This window comes from Neofelis nebulosa, chromosome X, assembly GCF_028018385.1.
Source record: "Neofelis nebulosa isolate mNeoNeb1 chromosome X, mNeoNeb1.pri, whole genome shotgun sequence".
NCBI classification, from domain to species: Eukaryota; Metazoa; Chordata; class Mammalia; order Carnivora; family Felidae; genus Neofelis; species Neofelis nebulosa.
Window position 1 is genome coordinate 35,761,675 of NC_080800.1, and position 20,911 is coordinate 35,782,585.

Below are 20,911 nucleotides of genomic sequence, written 5' to 3' on the forward strand. Positions count from 1 at the left end.
TCCAAGGACGGGCCTCCCTGAGGTGGGACCCGGGTCCCTGAGGACGGATGCCGGCTGCTTCTGTGGGAGTCAGCAAAACCGGAAACTCGATTCAGTTGCTGCTGCAGGAAGGAAATGCTGTGAAGAAACATGCAGGATGCCATTCACAGGATCCGGAAACTAACGGGAAGCCGACAGGAAGCCAGCAGACGCCGAAGGAAGAATCGAGTCCCTACTTCTTCCTCTAGCCGTCGGTCTTCCTCTCACACCTCCTGTGGGCCGAGCAGCTGGCTGAGCAGAAATGTGGTTTGTAGCGCCCCAGCCCCAGCATCGCAAAGACAGGTGGAGCTGAGACACCAGTATCTTCATAACGGACACATCACCAAGGAAGTTTGAGGTGAGTGGGGGTGAGGTAACCCCCTCCCCCACATCCTCACTACCAGGTCCCCCAAAGGCAAGTCTCTGACCAAATTCTGTCACACGCAGGGACGTTTATGAAAGAAGCATTCATTAGCAACCAGGCGCAAAAAAATGTCTCTGCAACCCGATCTGTAGACTCGAAGTCCCAGCTCTCAGCCTAGCGCTTGCATAAAAGGCCCACTCAAGGCAGATGCAACATTCTAGAAGTATCGGGGAACCAGCAGTTCTCCAAGACGAAGAGGTCGCGCCACCTCTAAGGTGCAGGCAGCGTCCTCTGATAACCTCTGCAGGTATGGGTAGAGAGCGTCCCGAACATACTTAAGTCAATCCATAGATCCCGAAGACCTCGAATTTCACAAACAACAGCCTATTTCTGACACTTGCCGCGCTAATTAACAAGCCACCAACTTCATCAACGAAAGCCCATTTCTGACTTTCGTTTTGCTCATTAGCAATACCTGGTCTTGGAGTTGGATGTGGCCTTTGTGAGGCAAAGCCGGCCGCCCAGCTGGAGAGGGTTTTTGATGAGGGACAAGTGACCGCCCCTGGAACTGCAGCTTTTAACACTGACATGATATCACAACGTTCAGAGACACACGTTTCAAAAATAAAACACAGACATCATATTAAGTTTGGGTTTAAAACAATTATTTTTTCAAGGTTTGTTTTTGAAAGAGAGAGAGACAGAGCGTGAGTGGGGAGGGGCAGAGAGAGACGGAGACACAGGATCCCAAGCAGGCTCGGGGTGGGGGAGGGGGGGTCTGAGCTGTCAGCGCAGAGCCTGATGCGGGGCTGGAACTCACGAACCGTGAGATCATGACCTGAGCCAAGGTCGGACGCTTAACTGACTGAGCCACCCAGGCGCCCCTGTTTTGTTTTGTCTTTTTTAATGTTATTGATTGATTGATTATTATTTTTTGAAGTAGGCTCCACACCCAACGTGGGGCTTGAACTCACAACCCTGAGATCAAGAGTCACACACTCTACCGACTGAGCCAGCCAGGTGCCCCATTCGTTCGGTTTGCACCAGGCACCGCCAGGGTTTGGTGGCGGACCAGGCTCAGTCCTCGCTCTGAAGAAGCTCGCAGCCCGGAGGCGAACGATAAATAGGTGATGGCAGTGTGAGCAAAGAGCTCACTCAGCTGTCAGCAGACCTCCCCTGTCGATTGAGTTTGCAGAGAAAATACAGGACGCCTAGTTCGGTTTGCATCTCAGATCAACAATGAATCGTTTTTCAGTATAAATGGTCGTATTTTGTTTGTCAAATCCGGCAGCCTTACTTCTAGGCAAAGGCAGAAGGAAAGCCAAACAGGGCAGACTTTGGCTTGGTGAGTGCGGGTCAGTCAAGGCGGGAGGGTGAGGTCGTTTTAGGTTCTGTGCTGGAATTATCCCTTTCCGTCTACCTCGCCGGACAAGCGCAAGTGTTCTGGAGGTCAGGCAGTTTGCTGCCCCCGAGCAGCGCTGATCCCAAGCCACGCATGGTCTCTCTGAGCTTCCTTTTTACCGCAGAGTAAAACCCTTCTGCCAGCACATTCATTCTCAAACAACCCCCCAAGAAGCTGGTTATGTTTAGATTCCCATAATGGCAACACCATTTTGCTTCTCTCTTCTAAATAGGTCCCCTGGGGGACACCTGGCTGGCTCAGTCAGTAGGGCGTTCAGCTCTTAATCTCTGCTCAGGTCAGGATCTCAGGGTTCGTGGGTTCAAGCCCCGCGTTGGGCTCTGCGTGGACAGCATGGGACCTGCTTGGGATTCTCTCTCTCACCTCTGTGTCTGCCCCACCCCACCTTGCATTCTCTCTCTCTCTCTCTCTTTCCAAATAAATAATCCTAAAAAAATATAGGTTCCCCAAATAGTATTTGTTTGCTCACAGCCCTCATTTTCTTCTTCTACTGGTAGCTGATCTCATTTTCTTCTTAACACCCAGAGAGGTTAAGAAAGTTGCCCAAGGCTAGCCAGCTGGAACTTAATCTCGCCTCGGGCTTCAAGGCCTGTGCCCTTCCTACTGCTCCGTGATGGTCTGTGTCCCAGAAATTGTGTTCCCCATCACAGGGAAGCAGCTGTTGGCTAAAATGGAGGACATTGGGCTTGGAGTCAGAGGACTTGGGCCTTGTGCAGAAATGGAAACATCAGAGACAAGGTCAGGAGCATGGGGAGGGCTTCGATGTTCAAGAGCTACATGTGTTTGGCAACTCATGCAGGTTGATCTGACAGAACCTCTCGATAAACCTGAACTCTGGGCGTGCAGAATGACCCAAAGCTAAGCCCTGTTAGTGATGCCCCAGCCCCAGGTGGCACCGCAGTTAAAGGAGCAGATTTGGGATCGAAAGCAAGAGACCCTGCAGGTAGGAGCTCAGGACAGGTGGAGCTCCTCCCACTTGACCTTTGCAGAACCAGCCCCGTTGTTCTAGCGCTGTGGTCTGGCGATGCCGGTGGCCACATCTGGAAGAGTCAAGGGAATGGAGGGCAGGTTCGTGATCCAACTGAGACATCACAATCTTCAAATCTTCCAGGCTGGGGCCGGAAACTGATGCCAGGGCAGCGGCGGTGGTTAAACAAGCAGAGGCTTTATGGCCAGCCAGGTGGGAACCTGAAACTTTACTACCTGTGTTCTAGGGTGACCAGATAATGTCTCTGAGTAGCAGTTTTCCCATGTCAAAATGCAAATTATACTACCTGCCTGACGGGGTTGTTTTAAGGATTAATGATAATATATATAAATGTCTGGCACAATGTCTGGCACATAGGTGTCATTCAATATGAAATAGTGCCACTGATGACAGTGATAATGACGGAAGGGATGGCAGTGATAGAGGTGCCCCGATGCGGGGCTGGAACTCACGAACCTCGAGATCATGACCTGAGCCGAAGTTGGACACTTAACCGACTGAGCCACCCAGGCGCCCCGTATCTATTCCTTTTAATTTGCATACCCCACTCCTGTTATTTGCCCCTCTCTATGGTCAATATTCTTTTCAGTTTAACGTGTATATTTAGGGGCACCTGAGTGGCTCAGTTGGTCAAGCGTCTGACTCTTGATTTGGGCTCAGGTCATCATCTCAAGGTTCATGAGTTTGAGCCCTATGTCCAGCTCTGTACTAAGCCTGCTTGGGATTCTCTCTCTCTCTCTCTCTCTCTCTCTCTCTCTCTCAAAATAAATAAATAAAATTTCAATGTGTATATTTAATTTGTATTTTCTCTTAAAAAATGCATTTTGGGGACACCCGGGTGGCTCAGTCGGTTGAGCATCTGACTTCAGCTCAGGTCATGATCTCGCAGTCTGTGAGTTTGAGCCCCGTGTCGGCCTCTGGGCTGACGGCTCAGAGCCTGGAGCCTGCTTCGGATTCTGGGTCTCCCTCTCTCTCTGCCCCTCCCCCGCTCATGCTTTGTCTCTCTCTCTCTGCCAAAAATAAATAAACATTAAAAAAATTTTTTAAATGCATTTTGCTTTATGTACGTATATGTTTCTTTTGCCTTTAAAACCAACGTTATTGGGGCGCCTGGGTGGCGCAGTCGGTTAAGCGTCCGACTTCAGCCAGGTCACGATCTCGCGGTCCGTGAGTTCGAGCCCCGCGTCAGGCTCTGGGCCGATGGCTTGGAGCCTGGAGCCTGTTTCCGATTCTGTGTCTCCCTCTCTCTCTGCCCCTCCCCCGTTCATGCTCTGTCTCTCTCTGTCCCAAAAATAAAAAAAAATAAAAAACGTTGAAAAAAAAAATTAAAAAAAAAAAAAAATAAATAAAACCAACGTTATTGAGGTATAACTTACATGCAAAAATGTTCCTATTTTAAGTGTACATTCCGCTGAGTTTTGACAAATGTATATACCCATGTCACCACACTGTAATCAACATATTGATCACTTTCATCACCATGAAAAGGTCCCTTGTATCCATTTGCGGTCAGCCCCCTCCCTCAACCCCAGCCCAAACCAACACGAATCTGCTTTTTCTAGCTAGATATTAGTCTTGCCTGTTCTAGAATTTCATAGACAAAGAAAAATATAGTGCATACTCTCCTGTGTCTGGTTTTTGTTCAATATAATATTTTTGAGATTCATGCATGTTATTGCACATATCGATAATTCATTTCTTTTTATTGCTGAGTAGTATTCTTTTTTTTTTTTTTTTTTTTTTTAACGTTTTATTTATTTTTGAGACAGGGAGAGACAGAGCATGAACAGGGGAGGGTCAGAGAGAGGGAGACACAGAATCTGAAACAGGTTCCAGGCTCTGAGCTGTCAGCACAGAGCCCGACACGGGGCTCGAACTCACGGACCGCGAGATCATGACCTGAGCCGAAGTTGGCCGCTTAACCGACTGAGCCACCCAGGCGCCCCATATTGCTGAGTAGTATTCTATGAATATACCACAATTTGTGTATTCGCCCATTGATGTATTTTAAATTTATGTGTATTATTTTACATATCTCATTTAGTTTCTTAGCTCAGGTGTCATTGTAAGCTCTACCTTCCAGCTTTTACAATTTCTCCAAATTGGAGTAGAAAGGACTTGTTTGGGCCCTTTAATGTTAGGGGACCAGCAAGGTGTCCCTTTGGTCCAACCAACCTTAGGTAGTATTGTATTGTGTTAAAAAACTTTGCTTTATAGGGGCGCCTGGGTGGCGCAGTCGGTTAAGCGTCCGACTTCAGCCAGGTCACGATCTCGCGGTCCGTGAGTTCGAGCCCCGCGTCAGGCTCTGGGCTGACGGCTCGGAGCCTGGAGCCTGTTTCCGCTTCTGTGTCTCCCTCTCTCTCTGCCCCTCCCCCGTTCATGCTCTGTCTCTGTCTGTCCCAAAAATAAATAAAAAACATTAAAAAAAAAAAAACAACTTTGCTTTATTTATACTAAATTTATTTACCAAATCTATTTATTTATGCTAAAAACCCAAAAAACAAAAAACCCAGGTCACCCATTTCTTAATAACCATCTGAAGATTTCCACCTGCTGGGACGAGTCCTGTGACTCTCCCCTTCCTGTTTCCTTTTTGTTTCGCACCTATCAATATTCCCTTTATTCACCTTATATTCTTTAGTAACTGTTTGGAACTTTCCACCTCGTTGGGAAGCATCTCTGGTCTGTCCCCGGCCTCTCCCCATTGGCTTGTTAATTAACCTAAGGTTTCTATTAGCATCTGTAAGACCCCGAGGAGAAGCGGAGACTGCAAACTCGAGGAGGCTTCCAGAGCTGTTTTTTTGGTTTTGTAACAATGAGGTTACGTGGGGCGCCCAGGTGAAAGGGGCCCCCTCAACCCTGGCATTTACCGTGACCTGGGTAACGGGCATATTCGGCGGGTTAACATCTGGGTCGTCGTAAAGCCAGTCCCACACGCCAGGAAGCCGCGCAGCTGCTTCATCCGGGGCTTTCCACTAGGCATTTATCGGGGTTAAGGACAGAGCTCTTTCTAAGGATTAGAAAGCCTTGGGGCGCCTGGGTGGCGCAGTCGGTTAAGCGTCCGACTTCAGCCAGGTCACGATCTCGCGGTCCGTGAGTTCGAGCCCCGCGTCAGGCTCTGGGCTGATGGCTCGGAGCCTGGAGCCTGTTTCCGATTCTGTGTCTCCCTCTCTCTCTGCCCCTCCCCCGTTCATGCTCTGTCTCTCTCTGTCCCAAAAAATGAATAAAAAACGTTGAAAAAAAAAAAAAAAAAAAAAAAAAAAAAAAAAAGAAAGCCTTCGGGTGGCTTTTGCCCAGTCCGCCAGGCTGGCTGTTCCCTTGGGAGTGTCTGGATCACGTACAGCCGCCTGTGGCTGTGGCACAGCGAGCCGTGGGTCCCGCACCAACCCAACCATGCCCTTCCCCCCCCAGCAGCGTTCAGACCGAAGACACCACCCCCAATCAGTTTCTCTCCCCAATCCCGCTCGGCGAGGCTTCCTCAGGAAGCTGAGGATACTGATCTACAAGACGAAAACAACTCTTTTCACACGTCACCTTCTTGGTTCTGTCCTCCCCCAACGCTGGCTACATTCTTGGTCATCAGAGGTCTTCTTTAGAAGTACTCTCTGTTGTCCTTACAGAAATTTTCTCTTGGGGTGGAAGCTTGGAAGCTAGTGGCTGAAGCTCAGCCTCCCCCAAATCTGAGTCTGGGCTAGTGTCACAGCCTGACCCAGTCTTTTTTACTTTAGGGATGATAGGAAACAATGACTAAGGTATTGAAGATTTTGCCTTGTTCTTAGCCTTCTGCATCCCGTGAAGCAGCTCCCCCGGAGTTGGATCTTTGTCTAAATTCTACTGGTAACTTTCACCTTTAGTAAGTGGGCAAAGCTCCAGACCGTGGGTGAGCATGTGGCCACCCGGGAATCAAAGGTTCTTCATCCTCCGCCCTTTCCTCCTTTCTCTTTCCAAACCCCATGTTTCTGTGAGCCAGAGCCATTCTAGCAAGTTCCGCGTCACTGACACCGACTAAAAAAGACCTGAGCTTTCCACCGTGTGGCGAAGAACCCAGCTCTTCCCTATTGTGTGTTTCTTCCCCATGCGTCTCCTTTACTAGACACACAGAACACTTCTAGTCACACTGACACTTCTGGTCACCAAATGTGTGGAGTCACCAAATGTGTGGAGGCTTTCCCCACATCAAGCAATTCTCTGTGACATTCCTGGTGGTGGGTATCCTACAATTCAACTCAATTCTGACACGATCTACCTGGAGGCGGCGGCAGATCCCACAGGGTAAGGGATCAGTCCCATAAGACTGTCCCCACTCCCCAACTTCAGACACCAGTCAAGTCCAGGCTGTCAGCGGTGCTTCTGACCTATTGGCTACAGATTGGACGTTCCCATGACTTGCTCCTCGGGTTTGATTAATTCATCAGAGCGGCCCAAAGAACTCAGAGAAACATTGTACTCACTACATTACCTGTTTATTACAAAAAGCTAGAACTCAGGAAGAGCCAGATGGAAGAGATACGTACGGTGGGGTCCGGGGAAAGGACGAGGACCTGCCATGCCCTGTGCAAGCACGCCACTCTGCCCACATCTCCACGTGTGCACCAACCCGAAAGCTCCCTGAACCCCATCTTTTTTTGTTTTTCGTTTTTTGTTTTTATGGGAGCTTCATTACATAGGCGAAATTGATTAAATCATTGGCCATTGGTGATTGAACTCAACCTCCAGTCCTCCTCCCGCCACCAGAAATCAGGGGGTGGGACTGAAAGTCCCAACCTTCTAATCCTGGTTGGTTCCCCTGGCAACCAGCCCCCACCCTTGGGATACCTAAGGTCTTTTCAACAGTCACGTCATTAACATAACTAAAGATACCTTTATGGCTCTCAACGCAGGAAATTCCAAGGCTTTCAGGCTGGGTGAACCGGGAACGGTAGAGGAAGACCAAATACACACGGGAAATATTTTGGTCATCTGAATAACCAAATACATATTTCTTGTAAATCACAATATCTCCGGTTCTTAATCTAGAGGGTCCTCACTTATAGGTAGTGTTAGATTGGAACCCAGTTTTTTGTGTTTTTTTTTTTTGTTGTTGTTGTTGTTAAGGTTTTTATCTTTAAGTAATCTCTACGCTCAACGTGGGGCTTACAACCCAGGGATCCAGTTGCATGCTAGACCATCTGAGCCAGCCGGGCGCCCCAGATTGGGACCCAGTTTTATTTTTTCACATGTGGCATACCATTTCCCCCCCCTCAACTCCATACAGTTGATCTCCAAAGCCTTGGCTGTAACATGAGTACAGGTAGTTTGAAAAAAGAAATCTCTTCATTAGAATTTGAACTTTTAATTGAAGTATGGCATACATACCTCAAAGTTCTCAAATCAGAAATGATTTGATGAATTTCCCAAAGTGAAAACAACAGTGAACAGGACCTTGGCTGTACCTCAGAAGCCCTCCTCCTGCCTCTTTCCATTCACTGCCCATCATGGATGAATTTGGCTTGTGTGTGTGTGTGTGAGTGCTTCATATAAATGGAATCATACTTTTTTCAATATTGTTATCTTTTTTATAAAATTTTTTTAATGTTTATTTTTGAGAGGGAGAGCATGCATGTGAGCAGGGGAGGGGCAGAGAGAGAGAGAGAGAGAGAGGATCTGGAGCAGGCTCTGTGCTGACAGCAGAGAGCCCAATGAGGGGCTCGAACTCACGAACCATGAGATCATGACCTGAGCCAAAGTCAGAGGCTCCACCAACTGAGCCACCCAGGCACCCCATAATGGGATCATACTTTATGTACTCTCTTGGGTCTCCCATTTTTCACTATCATGTTTCTCAGATTTATCCCTATTGTTGTGTCTGGTTGTAGTTTGCTCATTCTCATTGCTGTATGTATTCCATTGCATAATTATACTACAATTTTTAAATTTTAACTCCAGTTAGTTAACATGCAGTGTAATATTAGCTTCAGGTGTACAATATAACGATTCAACACTTCCATACATCACCGGGCACTCATCATGACAAGTGCACTCCTTAATCCCCATCACCTATTTAACCCATCATGAGCTTGGTAACCATCAGTTACCCCTTGGTAACCATCAGTCTGTTCACTACAATTAGGAGTCTCCTTCTTGCTTTGTCTCTCTCTCTCTCTCTCTATTTTTTTCCCTTGTTGTTTGTTTCTTAAATTCCACGTATATATGTATACTGCAACAACATGGAAGGAGGTATATAGATATATATATACACATACACATACACTATATGGGGGCTCGTCCGGGATTCGAGAGACCCCCAGGACCCCACCCGGAGGGTCCCACATCTGGTGAGTGCACTCAACTTCTTCTACCTTCCGTGCACATATTTTCTGAGAGCTCTATACTGTATCTCTACCCGTAGGAATTCCAAACTGTCTTTGGGTCGGCATTGGCTTAAGCGGACGTGCTGGCGAGCCGTCGACCGGGGGGGGTCTTGGGAGACGTCCCTTGCCCCCGCCAGGAGGACGAAGTCTTCATCTGTGAGGAGGGCCCGCTGCCATTACGGACAGCCAGCCCTTCGTTTTACTTTCCGTTTTGTCTCCGCGGCCGCGCTGGAACGTTTGTCTGTGTTATTGTGTCCTTGTTAGTCGTCATAACTGTTTGTGTCCTGGTGTGGATTGAAATGGGGCAGACCCAGACCACCCCCCTGTCTCTTATGCTCTCCCACTTCTCCGACGTTGAGGAAAGGGCTCATAATTTGAGCGCAGACATAAGAAAAGGGGAATTTCAGACTGACTGCATGTCAGAATGGCCAACCTTTGACGTGGGATGGCCCCAAGAAGGAACTTTCCACCTACCTATTATTTTGCAGGTCAAGGCCGTAATCTTCAAGGACCAACCGGACGGCCACCCTGACCAGGTGCCCTACATCCTGGTCTGGCAGGACATGATCGAAAACCCCCCTTCTTGGCTAACACCATTCTTACCCCCCAAAGAAGGACTTACCAGGATTCTAGCCCTGCGGAAAGCCAAGAAGGAGACTGACACAAAGACCAAAACGCCCCTTTATCTGGTCTTGCAGGATTCCTCCCCAGAGGACCTGATTCATCTGCCACCCTACCAGGCTCCCCCTCCCCCTTCCGCCCCTTCATTGGAAGCACCAGGGGCTGCAGGAGGGGCACCACCCCTCCCTGATGAGGGAATTCCTGTGGGGGGGAGGGAGCAAGCAGCAGGGACACGTGGACGGACCCACCGGGTGGCCCCACCCTCAAGTATGGGGCCGGCAGACTCCACCGCCCTTCCCCTCCGCGCCATGGGGCCTCCCGACGAGTCTGGAGAACCACCAATGTTATATTGGCCGTTCTCCACCAGTGATTTATATAATTGGAGAACTCGAAATGCAAAGTTCTCCGATAACCCAAAAGATTTGATTGGGCTTTTAGATACTGTTCTCTTTACCCACCAGCCTACTTGGGATGACTGTCCGCAGCTCTTGGAGGTTCTCTTCACCACCGAAGAGAGAGAACGAATACAGGTGGAAGCTCGGAAGTCTGTCCTGGGAGAGGACAGACAACCGACTCAAAACCCAGACCTCATAAACGCTGCCTTCCCCTTATCCCGCCCTACCTGGGACGACAACTCGGCTGAAGGTAAGGAGAGACTCCGGGTCTACCGCCAGACTCTAATGGCAGGTCTCAAGGCTGCGCGCGCGCAAGCCTACTAATCTGGCCAAGGTATATGATGTAAGACAAGGTAAGGATGAGAGTCCAGCAGCTTTCTTAGAATCACAGAGGCTTTTAGGCAGTACACCCCGATGAACCCAGAAGCCCCAGAAACAAAAGCCGCAATTATCATGGCTTTTGTTAATCAGGCCGCTCCAGACATCAAAAGGAAATTACAAAGAGTGGAGAGGCTAGGAGAGAAGAGCCTGCAGGACTTAATAACAGTAGCAGAAAGAGTTTACAATAATAGACAAAGCCCGGAGGAGCAACAGACTAAACTATGCGACCGCCACACCCGAAATCTGGCTAAGATCCTTCTGGCTACAACCATGGATGACCCACAGGAAAAACGGAGGCACCTCAGGAAGCTGACTTCAGGGACAGGTAAGGAGGATGGCCCTGGTCCCCGACGGGAGCGCCCTAAGCTAAACAAAAACCAGTGTGCTTATTGCAAGGAAGAGGGCCACTGGGTGAAAGACTGCCCTGACAAAAGATCTAACGCCCCTGCCAAGATATTGGAGATGGAGGACCTGGACGACTAGGGGAGTCGCGGTTCGGTACCCCTCCCCGAGCCCAGGGTAACTCTCAGAGTGGAGGGGAAACCAGTTGAATTTCTAGTGGACACTGGGGCACAACATTCGGTCTTATTACAACCCCAGGGGAAATTGGCGAGCAAGACCTCATGGGTGCAAGGGGCCACGGGGACCAAACAGTACTCATGGACTACCCGAAGAACTGTGGACCTCGGCATGGGCCGGGTATCCCACTCCTTCATGGTCATCCCTGAATGTCCCTACCCGTTGTTAGGTCGGGACTTGCTCACCAAGATGGGGGCACAAATTTGCTTCCGCCCCGGAGGGGCAAAAATCCTAGACAAAGAAGGGCAACCGATTCAGGTGCTTGTCCTGAGTTTGGAAGACGAATATCGTCTCCACCAGATGCCCCCAGCCCCAATGGCTGACATTGACCGTTGGCTACAGGAATTTCCTCAGGCATGGGCAGAAACTGGGGGAATTGGGCTGGCCCGACACCGACCGGCTATATACATAGAACTAAAACCAGGGGCAGACCCTGTTGGGGTCTGCCAATACCCCATGCCTCTCGCGGCGCGAACGGGAATCACGCCCCACATACGGCGACTGCTAGACTCAGGCATATTAAGGCTCTGCCAATCAGCATGGAACACTCCCTTGCTGCCGGTGCGAAAACCGCACTCTAACGATTACAGGCCAGTCCAGGACTTAAGGGAAGTCAAGCGGCGAGTAATGGATGTGCACCCCACGGTCCCAAACCCATACACCCTCCTCTCCACCTTGCCTCCAGACAAAAATTGGTATACGGTATTAGATTTAAAAGATGCCTTTTTCAGCCTGCCTTTAGCACCCAAGAGCCAAGACCTTTTTGCCTTTGAATGGACGGACCCCGAGAAAGGCATCAACGGCCAACTCACCTGGACTCGACTACCACAAGGATTCAGAAACTCACCAACCACCTTCGATGAGGCCTTACACGAAGACTTGGGTGAGTTCCGTTCTGAGCACCCTCATTTGACCTTATTGCAATATGTACATGATATCCTGCTGGCGGCGGAGGACCAGGACACTTGCCTGCGAGGCACCAAGGACTTACTCCAGACTAGAGAGGCTCTAGGATACCGGGCCTCAGCCAAAAAGGCCCAAATCTGCAGAGCAGAGGTGAGCTACCCGGGGTACAAATTAAAGGACGGACAAAGATGGTTGACAGATGCGCGGAAGGAAACCGTCCTAAGGATCCCGCAGCCGCCAACCGTCCGTCAGGCACGTGAATTCCTGGGGTCGGCGGGGTTCTGTCGATTATGGATTCCGGGTTTTGCCGAGATGGCCAGACCCCTCTGTGAGGCCACCAGGCACCAACAAAATTTTGAATGGATAGAGGCCATGAACAAGGCCTTTTAATGACCTTAAACAGGCCTTGCTGTCTGCCTCGGCTCTCGGGTTGCCTGACCTAACCAAGCCCTTCTACCTGTATGTAGATGAGAAAGACGGGGTGGCAAAAGGAGTCCTTGTCCAGTACATAGGCCCCTGGAAAAGACCCATAGCTTATCTCTCTGAAAAGCTGGACACGGTGGCCGCTGGATGGGCCCCCATGCTTAAAAATTATTGCCACGGTGGCCACTATGGTCAAGGACGCAGACAAGCTAGCCATGGGGCAAGAGCTATATGTTACCACCCCACATGCTATTGAAGGGGTACTCAAACAGCCCCCAGACCGCTGGATTAGCAAAGCTCATCTGACCCATTATCAGAGCCTACTGCTAAACCCCACCAGAATTTTATTCAAGCCTCCTACAACCCTGAATAGGGAGCAACGCTACTCCCTAACCCAGACTGGGACCCCCCCCCCCCCCCCCCTGCATAACTGTCAAGAGATTTTGGCACAGGTGCACAGAATCAGGGCTGATCTCCGGGACCGGCCGCTGCCGAACGCACGGCATACGTATACCGGTATACGGACATATACCGGTATACGGACGGCAGCGGTTTTGTCCGAGAAGGAATCAGATACGCGGGGGCAGCCGTAACCACAGAGACGGAGATCATCTGGGCAGAGCCATTGGCAGCCGGAACATCGGCTCAACGGGCAGAACTGATCGCCCTGGCCGAGGCACTAACCATGGGAAGAAGGTAAACGGGTAAACATTTTCACCGACGGCAGGCACGCCTTTGCCACCGCTCATATCCATGGAGCCCTTTACAGAGAGCGAGGGCTTCTGACAGCAGAGGGAAAGACTATTATAAAAACAAAACAGAGATTCTTGAACTCCTAAGGGCCCTCTGGCTACCCGAGGCGCTAGCTATCTCATCCATTGTCCAGGCCACCAAAAAGCAGACACACCAGTAGCCAGGGGAAACCGGCTAGCCGACTCAAAAGCGAAGAAGGCGGCCCTTTCGGTGACCCAGGTTTTAACAACCACGCTACCCGATCCGGGGGCACCGACCCTGCCGGACACCCCCAACTATACTGGCACCGACTTACAATGGATTAAACGCTCGCCTATGACCCAATGCTTGTGTGGCCGTTGGAGGGCCGCAGAGTCCAGCATCATCCTGCCAGAGGAACTAGGACGACGAGTCCTATCCCAAATGCATCGGAGGACTCATGGGAACAAGAAAGATGGAAGACCTCATGCGACATGCTAAGGTCATTATTAAGGACTCTCGAGCAAAGATCGAGCAGATCGTGGCAAGCGGTCATGCATGCCAGCTAACCAACGCCACCACCCATGGGTCTAACCCCGGAACCCGACTCAGGGGAGACCGCCCAGGAGCATGCTGGGAAGTAGATTTCACCGAGGTAAGGCCTGGAAAGTATGGGTACAAGCACTTGCTAGTTTTCGTAGATACCTTTTCAGGGTGGACGGAGGCATTCCCCACCAAGCACGAAACAGCGCAAATCGTGACCAAAAAGCTGCTGGAGGACATTCTGCCAAGGTATGGATTTCCTGCCAGGATCAGATCCGACAATGGACCGGGGTTCATTTCTAAGGTAACACGGGGAGTAGCACAAGTACTGGGGGCAGATTGGAAATTACATTGCGCTCACAGACCCCAGAGCTCAGGTCAGGTCGAGGGGATGAATAGGACATTAAAAGAGACCTTAACTGAATTAGCCTTGGAGACTGGCGGGGACTGGGTCACTCTCCTCCCCTTTGCCCTATATAGGGTGAGAAACTCACCATCTAAGATGGGACTGGCTCCCTACGAAATCATGTTTGGTATACCCCCACCTATCGTTCCTGCCTTGAAACCCGAAGTGCTTGCTGAGTTCGATGACCAACAGCTTCTTTTCTCCCTCCGAATGTTACAAAGAGCCCATGAGCAGGTGTGGCCTAAGCTGAAGGCCCTCTACGGTACAAGACCGGGCCGCCTCCTGACCCCCATTGGTATCGAGCAGGTGATTGGGTGTACGTGCAGAGGCACCAAGAGCAGGCACTCCTACGTCCCTGGAAAGGACCCTACATGGTGATCCTGACCACGCCCACTGCTCTCAAGGTTGACGGAATAACTCCCTGGGTCCACTACACCCACGTCCGGCCAGCTGATCCACACGCCGTCCTCAAGGACTTTGTTCCGGAATGGAAGAGTCAGCCCGACAAAGACAATCCCTTAAAGCTAAGGCTGCGTCGCTCCCACTTACCCCGCTAATATTACTTATGCTGTATCCCCTCGCGGCTAAACCCAACCCCAACCCCCACCGACCACTTAATCTAACCTGGCAAATCATCACCCCAAGCTCTAACCCATGATTGGGTCCTGCATAGGATCCTCTGGAAAAGGGGGGGAATGTGGGACCCAAGGAATTTAACAAAAATCCCCTACCCCTGGACAAGCAGAGCAAGACTAACTCCATTTTGTGCTACACCCACCATCTCATGTATAACCCCCACATGACCTACTTATTGCTTAAGACACTCCCCCACCCTAGTCAAGCCGCTGAGCACACCCTTACTGGAAACCGGCTCATAGAGGAATATGGAACCCCTAACCGCCAAAGAATGTAAACCCCGCCTTTTGCCCGCCAAACTTGTGCGCCACTTCTGACCAGAGTGATAGGCTAGTTCAAACAGTTACTATAGGGTAAATTGTAATTCAATTGGCCACCTGCGTGTGGACTGACATGACTATGCAACTTTCTGTGTGTGTTACAATCTCATTGGCCACTGGCCCCTATGAAACTGCTACGCCTTTTAACCTAGGGGTCCAAGTCCCTGCTCTGCTGTGTCGGGTATCCTTGGGCCCAAGCTCGAGCTTGCAAATAAACCTTCGTGCGTTTGCATCGGTATCGGCTCCTTGGTGGTCTCTCGGATTCAAAATCGGGGCCATTACACTATATACGTTATATATACACGCACCTTTATCCATGCATCTACAGATAGAGACAGAGACAGAGACAGACGTAGAGATAGAGATAGAGATATATGCCACATCTTCTTTATCCATGCGTCTGTCAGTGGACACTTGGGTTGCTTCCATAGTTTGGCTATTGTAAATAATGCTGCTATAAACACAGGGGTGCATGTGTCCCTTTGAATTAGTGTTCTTGTATTGTTTGGGTAAATACCCAGTAGTGCGATTGCTGGATCATAAGGAACTTTTATAATTTTTTTTTAATGTTTATTTCTTTTTGAGAGAGAGAGAGAGGGAGCGAGGGAGGGGCAGAGAGAAAGGGGGCCAGAGAATCCCAAACCACTCCGTGCTGACAGCAGAGAGCCCGATGCAGGGCTCAAACTCATGAACCGTGAGATCATGACCTAAGCTGAAATTCAGAGTCGGACGCTTACCCGACTGAGCCACCCAGGTACCCCAAATAGTTCTGGGGTAGTAGTTCGAGGAACCTCCATACTGTTTCCTACAGTGGTTGCACCAGTCTGCATTCCCACCAACAGTGCAAGAGGGTTTCCATTCTCTGCGTTCTCACCAACACCTGTTGTTTCTCGTGTTGTTGTTGATTTTAGCCATTCTGACAGGTGTGAGGTGATATCTCATTGTGGTTTTGCTTTGCATTTCCCTGATGATCAGGGATGATGAGCATCTTTTCATGTGTCTGTTGGCCATCTGGATGTCTTCTTCAGAGAAATGTCTGTTCAGGTGCTCTGCCCATTGTTAATTGGATTATTTGTTTTTTTTCGGTGTTGAGTTGTATGAGTTCTTTATGTATTTTGGATACTAATTCTTTGTTGGATATGTCATTTGCAAGTATCTTCTCCCATTTAGCCTTTTAGCTTGGTTGACTTTTTCCTTAACTGTGCAGAAACTTTTCATTTTGATGTAGTCCCAATAGTTTATTTTTGCTTTTGTTTCCCTTGCCTCAGGAAACATATCTAGAAAGGAGTTGCTATGGCCGACGTCAAAGAAGTTCCTGCCTGTATTCTCTTCTAGGATTCGTATGGTTTCAGGTCTCACATGTAGGTCTTTAATCCATTTTGAATTTATTTGTGTGTATGGTGTAAGAAAGTGTTTCTTTTGCATGTAGCTGTCCAGTTTTCCCAGCATCAATTTTTGAAGAGACTGCCTTTTTCTCATTGGATATTCTTTCCTGCTGTGTTGAAGATTAATTGACCATATAATTGGGGGGTTGTTTCTGGATTTTCTATTCTCTTCCACTGATCTATGTGTCTATTTTTGTGCCAGTACCATACTGTTTTGATTATTACAGCTTTGGAATATAACTTGAAGTCCAGAATTGTGATGCCTCCATAATTATACCACAATTGAATCATTGCACTATTGATGGGCATTTGGATCGTTTCCAGGGTTAAACTTAAAAATAAAATTCTCAGTTATTTCACCAGCAAAAAACGAGTTTCTTTCAGGAATGGCAGAGAATTGCAATTCTGGACATGCAGGTTATGGCGAAACCACAGGCAAATCCAGAGAACAAAGGAGGAAGTGCTCTTTTGTAGAGGAAAGGGGGCAGGTGGGAGGGGCCGTTATAAACAAAAACTCCATTAGAGTAAACTGGGAGTTCAAAGTGTAGTGGCTTATTGGCTGAGCTGTGACCGTCTCCCATTGGCTGGGCAAAGAGAAAATCATTCTTCCTCCAGCTCAGGTAGTAAAGTACACTTGATCTTGAACAACACAGATTTGAACTGTGCAGGTTCACTTACACACAGATTTTTTTTTTTTATTTTGATAAATATGGTACAGTACTGTAAATGTATTTTCTCTTCCTTATGATTTTCTTAATAGCATTTTCTTTTCTCTAGCTTACTTTATTGTAAGAATACAGTATGGAATACATATGACATACAAAACATGTGTTAATCAACTGTTTATGTTGCCAGTAAGGCTTCTGGTCAACAGTAAGCTATTAGTAGTTAAGTTTCTGGGGAGTCAAAAGTTATATGGGGATTTCGACCCCCATGTTGTTCAAGATTCAATTGTGTAGGCTACTTTTTGCTGTGAAAGACAGAGCGTGAGCAGGGAGGGGCAGAGAGAGAGAGGGAGACACAGAATGAGAAGCAGGCTCCAGGCTCCGAGCTGTCAACACAGAGCCCGACACGGGGCTTGAATGCATGCACCACAAGATCATGATCTGAGCCGAAGTCAGACATTCAACCCACTGAGCCACTCAGGGGCCCCTGTATAAGCTTCTTCTTGTGAATTCCAAGAATATCTCTTCCTGTTGGGGTCTGCAATTGATGGTGAGTGGTAGGGCATGAGAGCCCCCACTCTTCCTGACTCCATTTTAAATGACATTTCTTTCTCTAAATTTTTACATCAGTTTTTGACTATAAACAATATTGCTGCTATGAAAATTCTTATACACACTTTTGGGTGAACTTAATGTATATATTTTCACTGGGCCATAGAGTATGTATATGTTCAGCTTTTAGTAGCTTTGGCCAAACAGTCTTCCAAAGTGGTTGTACCAATTAACACTCCCATAGAATGGTATGAGAGTTCTGGATGTTCCACATCTTTGTTACTACTTAGTATTTTTCAGGGCATCTGGATGGCTCAGTTGGTTGACTGTCTAATTCTTTTTTTTTTTTTTTTTAATGTTTTTGTTTATTTTTGAGGGAGAGAGAGCACAGTTAGGTGGGGGAGGGACAGAGAGAGAGGGACAGAAGATCTAAAGCGGGCTCCTCGCTGATAGCCGTGAACCCGATGTGGGGCTTGAACTCATGAACCACGAGACCGTGACCTGAACCAAAGTCAGACATTGAACGCTCAACCAACTGAGCTACCCAGGTGCCCTGAGCATCTGATTCTTGATTTCAGCTCCAGTCATGATCCCAGGGTCATGGGATTGAGCCCTGGATCAGGCTCTGTGCTGGGCAAGGAGCCTGCTTAAGATTTTCTCCCTCTCCCTCTGCCCCTCTCCCCTGCTCATGTGCTCACTGTCTCTAAAATAAAACTTTAAATGTTTATTTATTTTTGAGAGAGACAGAGAGACAGAGCACGAGTGGTGGAGGGGCAGAGAGAGAGAGAGAGAGAGGGAGACACAGAATCTGAAACAGGCTCTAAGCTGGGAGCCATCAGCCCAGAGCCTGACGCGGGGCTGGAACTCACTAACTGTGAGATCATGATCTGAGCCGAAGTCGGACACTTAACCAACTGAGCTGCCCAGGCACCCCTGTCTAAAATAAAATTAAAAAAATATATATTAAACATAAAATTAAAACCTTAGTATTTTCCATTGCTTTTTCATTTTAGCCATTCTGATGGGGTGTAATGGTATCTTGTGCTTTTAGTTAGCATTTCCTTATTGCCTAATGAAATTGAGCACCTTTTCAGATATTTACTTGCCACTTGAATATATTTTTTCAAGTGTCTTTTCCAGACTTTTGCCTGTTTTTCTTTTGGGTTGTCTGTCTTTTTCTTATTAATTTGTGAACGTTCTTTCTATAGCCTGGATATGAATCTTTCTTCTGGGATATGTACTGAGAATATTCTCTTCAATTCTGTAGGTTGTGTTTCAGTCTTTTGATTTCAAGTAGTCTGATAGTGCAATGATGCTTGTTGTATTCTGGTAAAGACATCTTCAAAGACATCTTTGCCCACACCAAACCATGAAGATGTTTTCCTCTAAGGGCTTTATTATTTTATCTTTCATATTTAGATCTACAATTCTTCTGAATCTGGCTTATATGTATGATGTGAGGTAGGGATCCAAATTTATTTTCCCTCCAATTAGATATAAAATTAACCCAATACCATTTATTTAAAAGAGTCTCTTTTTTCCTCCATGGCACACAAGTGTCATGCTGTTAGGTGGCCTGGAATGTATGTTGGCTTCTGGATTTTCGGTTCTTTTCCATTGGTCAGTTCATCCATTCTTGTGCTAGGACTTCACTGTGTTCCCCAGATAGGCCTTGGGTATTCTTGATTAAGTTACTTGTTAGACACCGTATAGCCTTATAGTTATTATAAATGATAATTTATATAATTTATTGTTTTTATTACATTTTTATAATTTCTGGTTATTTCGGGGGATAAAGAACTGTTGCCGATTTTTCTAGGTTGATTTTCTAGCTGGAAACCTTATATACCTCTCCTATTAGCGTTAAGACCTTGTTGATTGTATTTTTATTTCTTGACAGATCACCTGCAAATAGCAGTTTCACCTTTTTTCTTCCTGTAATAATACTTTTGTGAGGGTTACTTTTATGTGTCAACTTGACTGGGCTATGGTGCCCAGTTGTTTGGCCAAACACCAATCTAGATATTGCTGTGAAGATATTTTTTAATGTGATTAACGTTAATATTTAAATCAGTATAAGGCACCTGGCTGGCTCAGTGAGGAGAGCATGTGACTCTTGATCTAGGGGTCATGAGTTCGAGCCCCACGTTAAGCGTACGGATGACTTTAAAAAAAAAAATGAAAACTCTTAAAAAAAAAAAAGGAAAGAAATTGCTCCAGATATTTTAAGCAGAAAGGTATTTAATACAGGGTGTAGAGTTTATATTTAAAAAAAATCAGGGCACCTGGGTGTCTCAGTGGGTTAAGTGTCTGACTTCGATCTCACTGTTTGTGAGTTCGAGTCCTACGTCAGGGCTCTGTGCTGACAGCTTGGAGCCTAGAGCCTGCTTTGGATTCTGTGTCTCCCTCTCTTTCTGCCCCTCTCCCGCTCATGCTCTGTCTCTCTGTCTGTCAATAATAAATAAAAGTTAAAAAAAATTTTTTTTTAATTTACATCAGTAGACCTTGAATAAAGCAGATTACCCTCCATAATATGGGTGAGCCTTGTCTAATCACTTGAAGGCCTTAAGAGAAAAAAGACTGACATCTTCCAGGGAAGGGCAATTCTGCCTCCAGATGGCCTTTGTACTTGAACTGCAACATAAGCTGTTCCCTGGTCTCTAGCCTGCCAACTTTGCCCCACAGATTTCAGACTTGTCAGCCCCTGCAATTACATGAGCCAATTTCTTAAAATCAACTTCTATTCCTATCTCTCTAACCATCCACATCCTATCTCTCCTGTTTCTCTGGAGAACCTTGACTAATATAACGGCTTAATTATTTTCATTTCCTACCATTTCCCGTGACTTTCATGCCATATTAAATAGTAGTAGTGATGAGGACATCCTTGTCTTATTTACAATGTCAAAGGGGATGTGTCAAAAGTTTGTCCATTAACTATATTTGTTATATGTTTTGATACATAACCTTTATCAAGTTAAGGAAGTTTCTTATATTCCTAATTTTCTAGGTTTACTGATATTAAGCCATTATTGAATTCCTGGGATAAAAACTTCATCACGATAGATTTTAAAAAAAAAAAACCCTGTTGAGTTCAGTTCCTAATATTTTGCTTGGGATTTGTACATCTGTGTTCATAAATGAAAAGGCCTGATAAATATGTATCTATTTTTAAATTCATCATTTAACTTGTTTTTGAATTAAGATTAGATTGGTCTCAAAAAAACGAGCTGGACAGCTTTCACTCC

At 47.3% G+C, this 20,911-nt stretch overlaps 1 protein-coding gene across 1 annotated transcript; it reads left to right on the plus strand.

The window, feature by feature from the left end:
- Positions 1-9,047: 9,047 nt before the first annotated feature.
- Positions 9,048-14,662, plus strand: LOC131502047 (uncharacterized). Its single transcript, XM_058712698.1, is given in 7 exon segments — positions 9,048-9,104; positions 9,839-10,462; positions 10,464-10,539; positions 10,542-12,350; positions 13,870-13,948; positions 14,180-14,411; positions 14,510-14,662. Coding segments are annotated over 6 exon segments (2,781 nt in total). The 5' UTR covers positions 9,048-9,104; positions 9,839-10,030.
- The last annotated feature ends 6,249 nt before the right edge of the window (positions 14,663-20,911 follow it).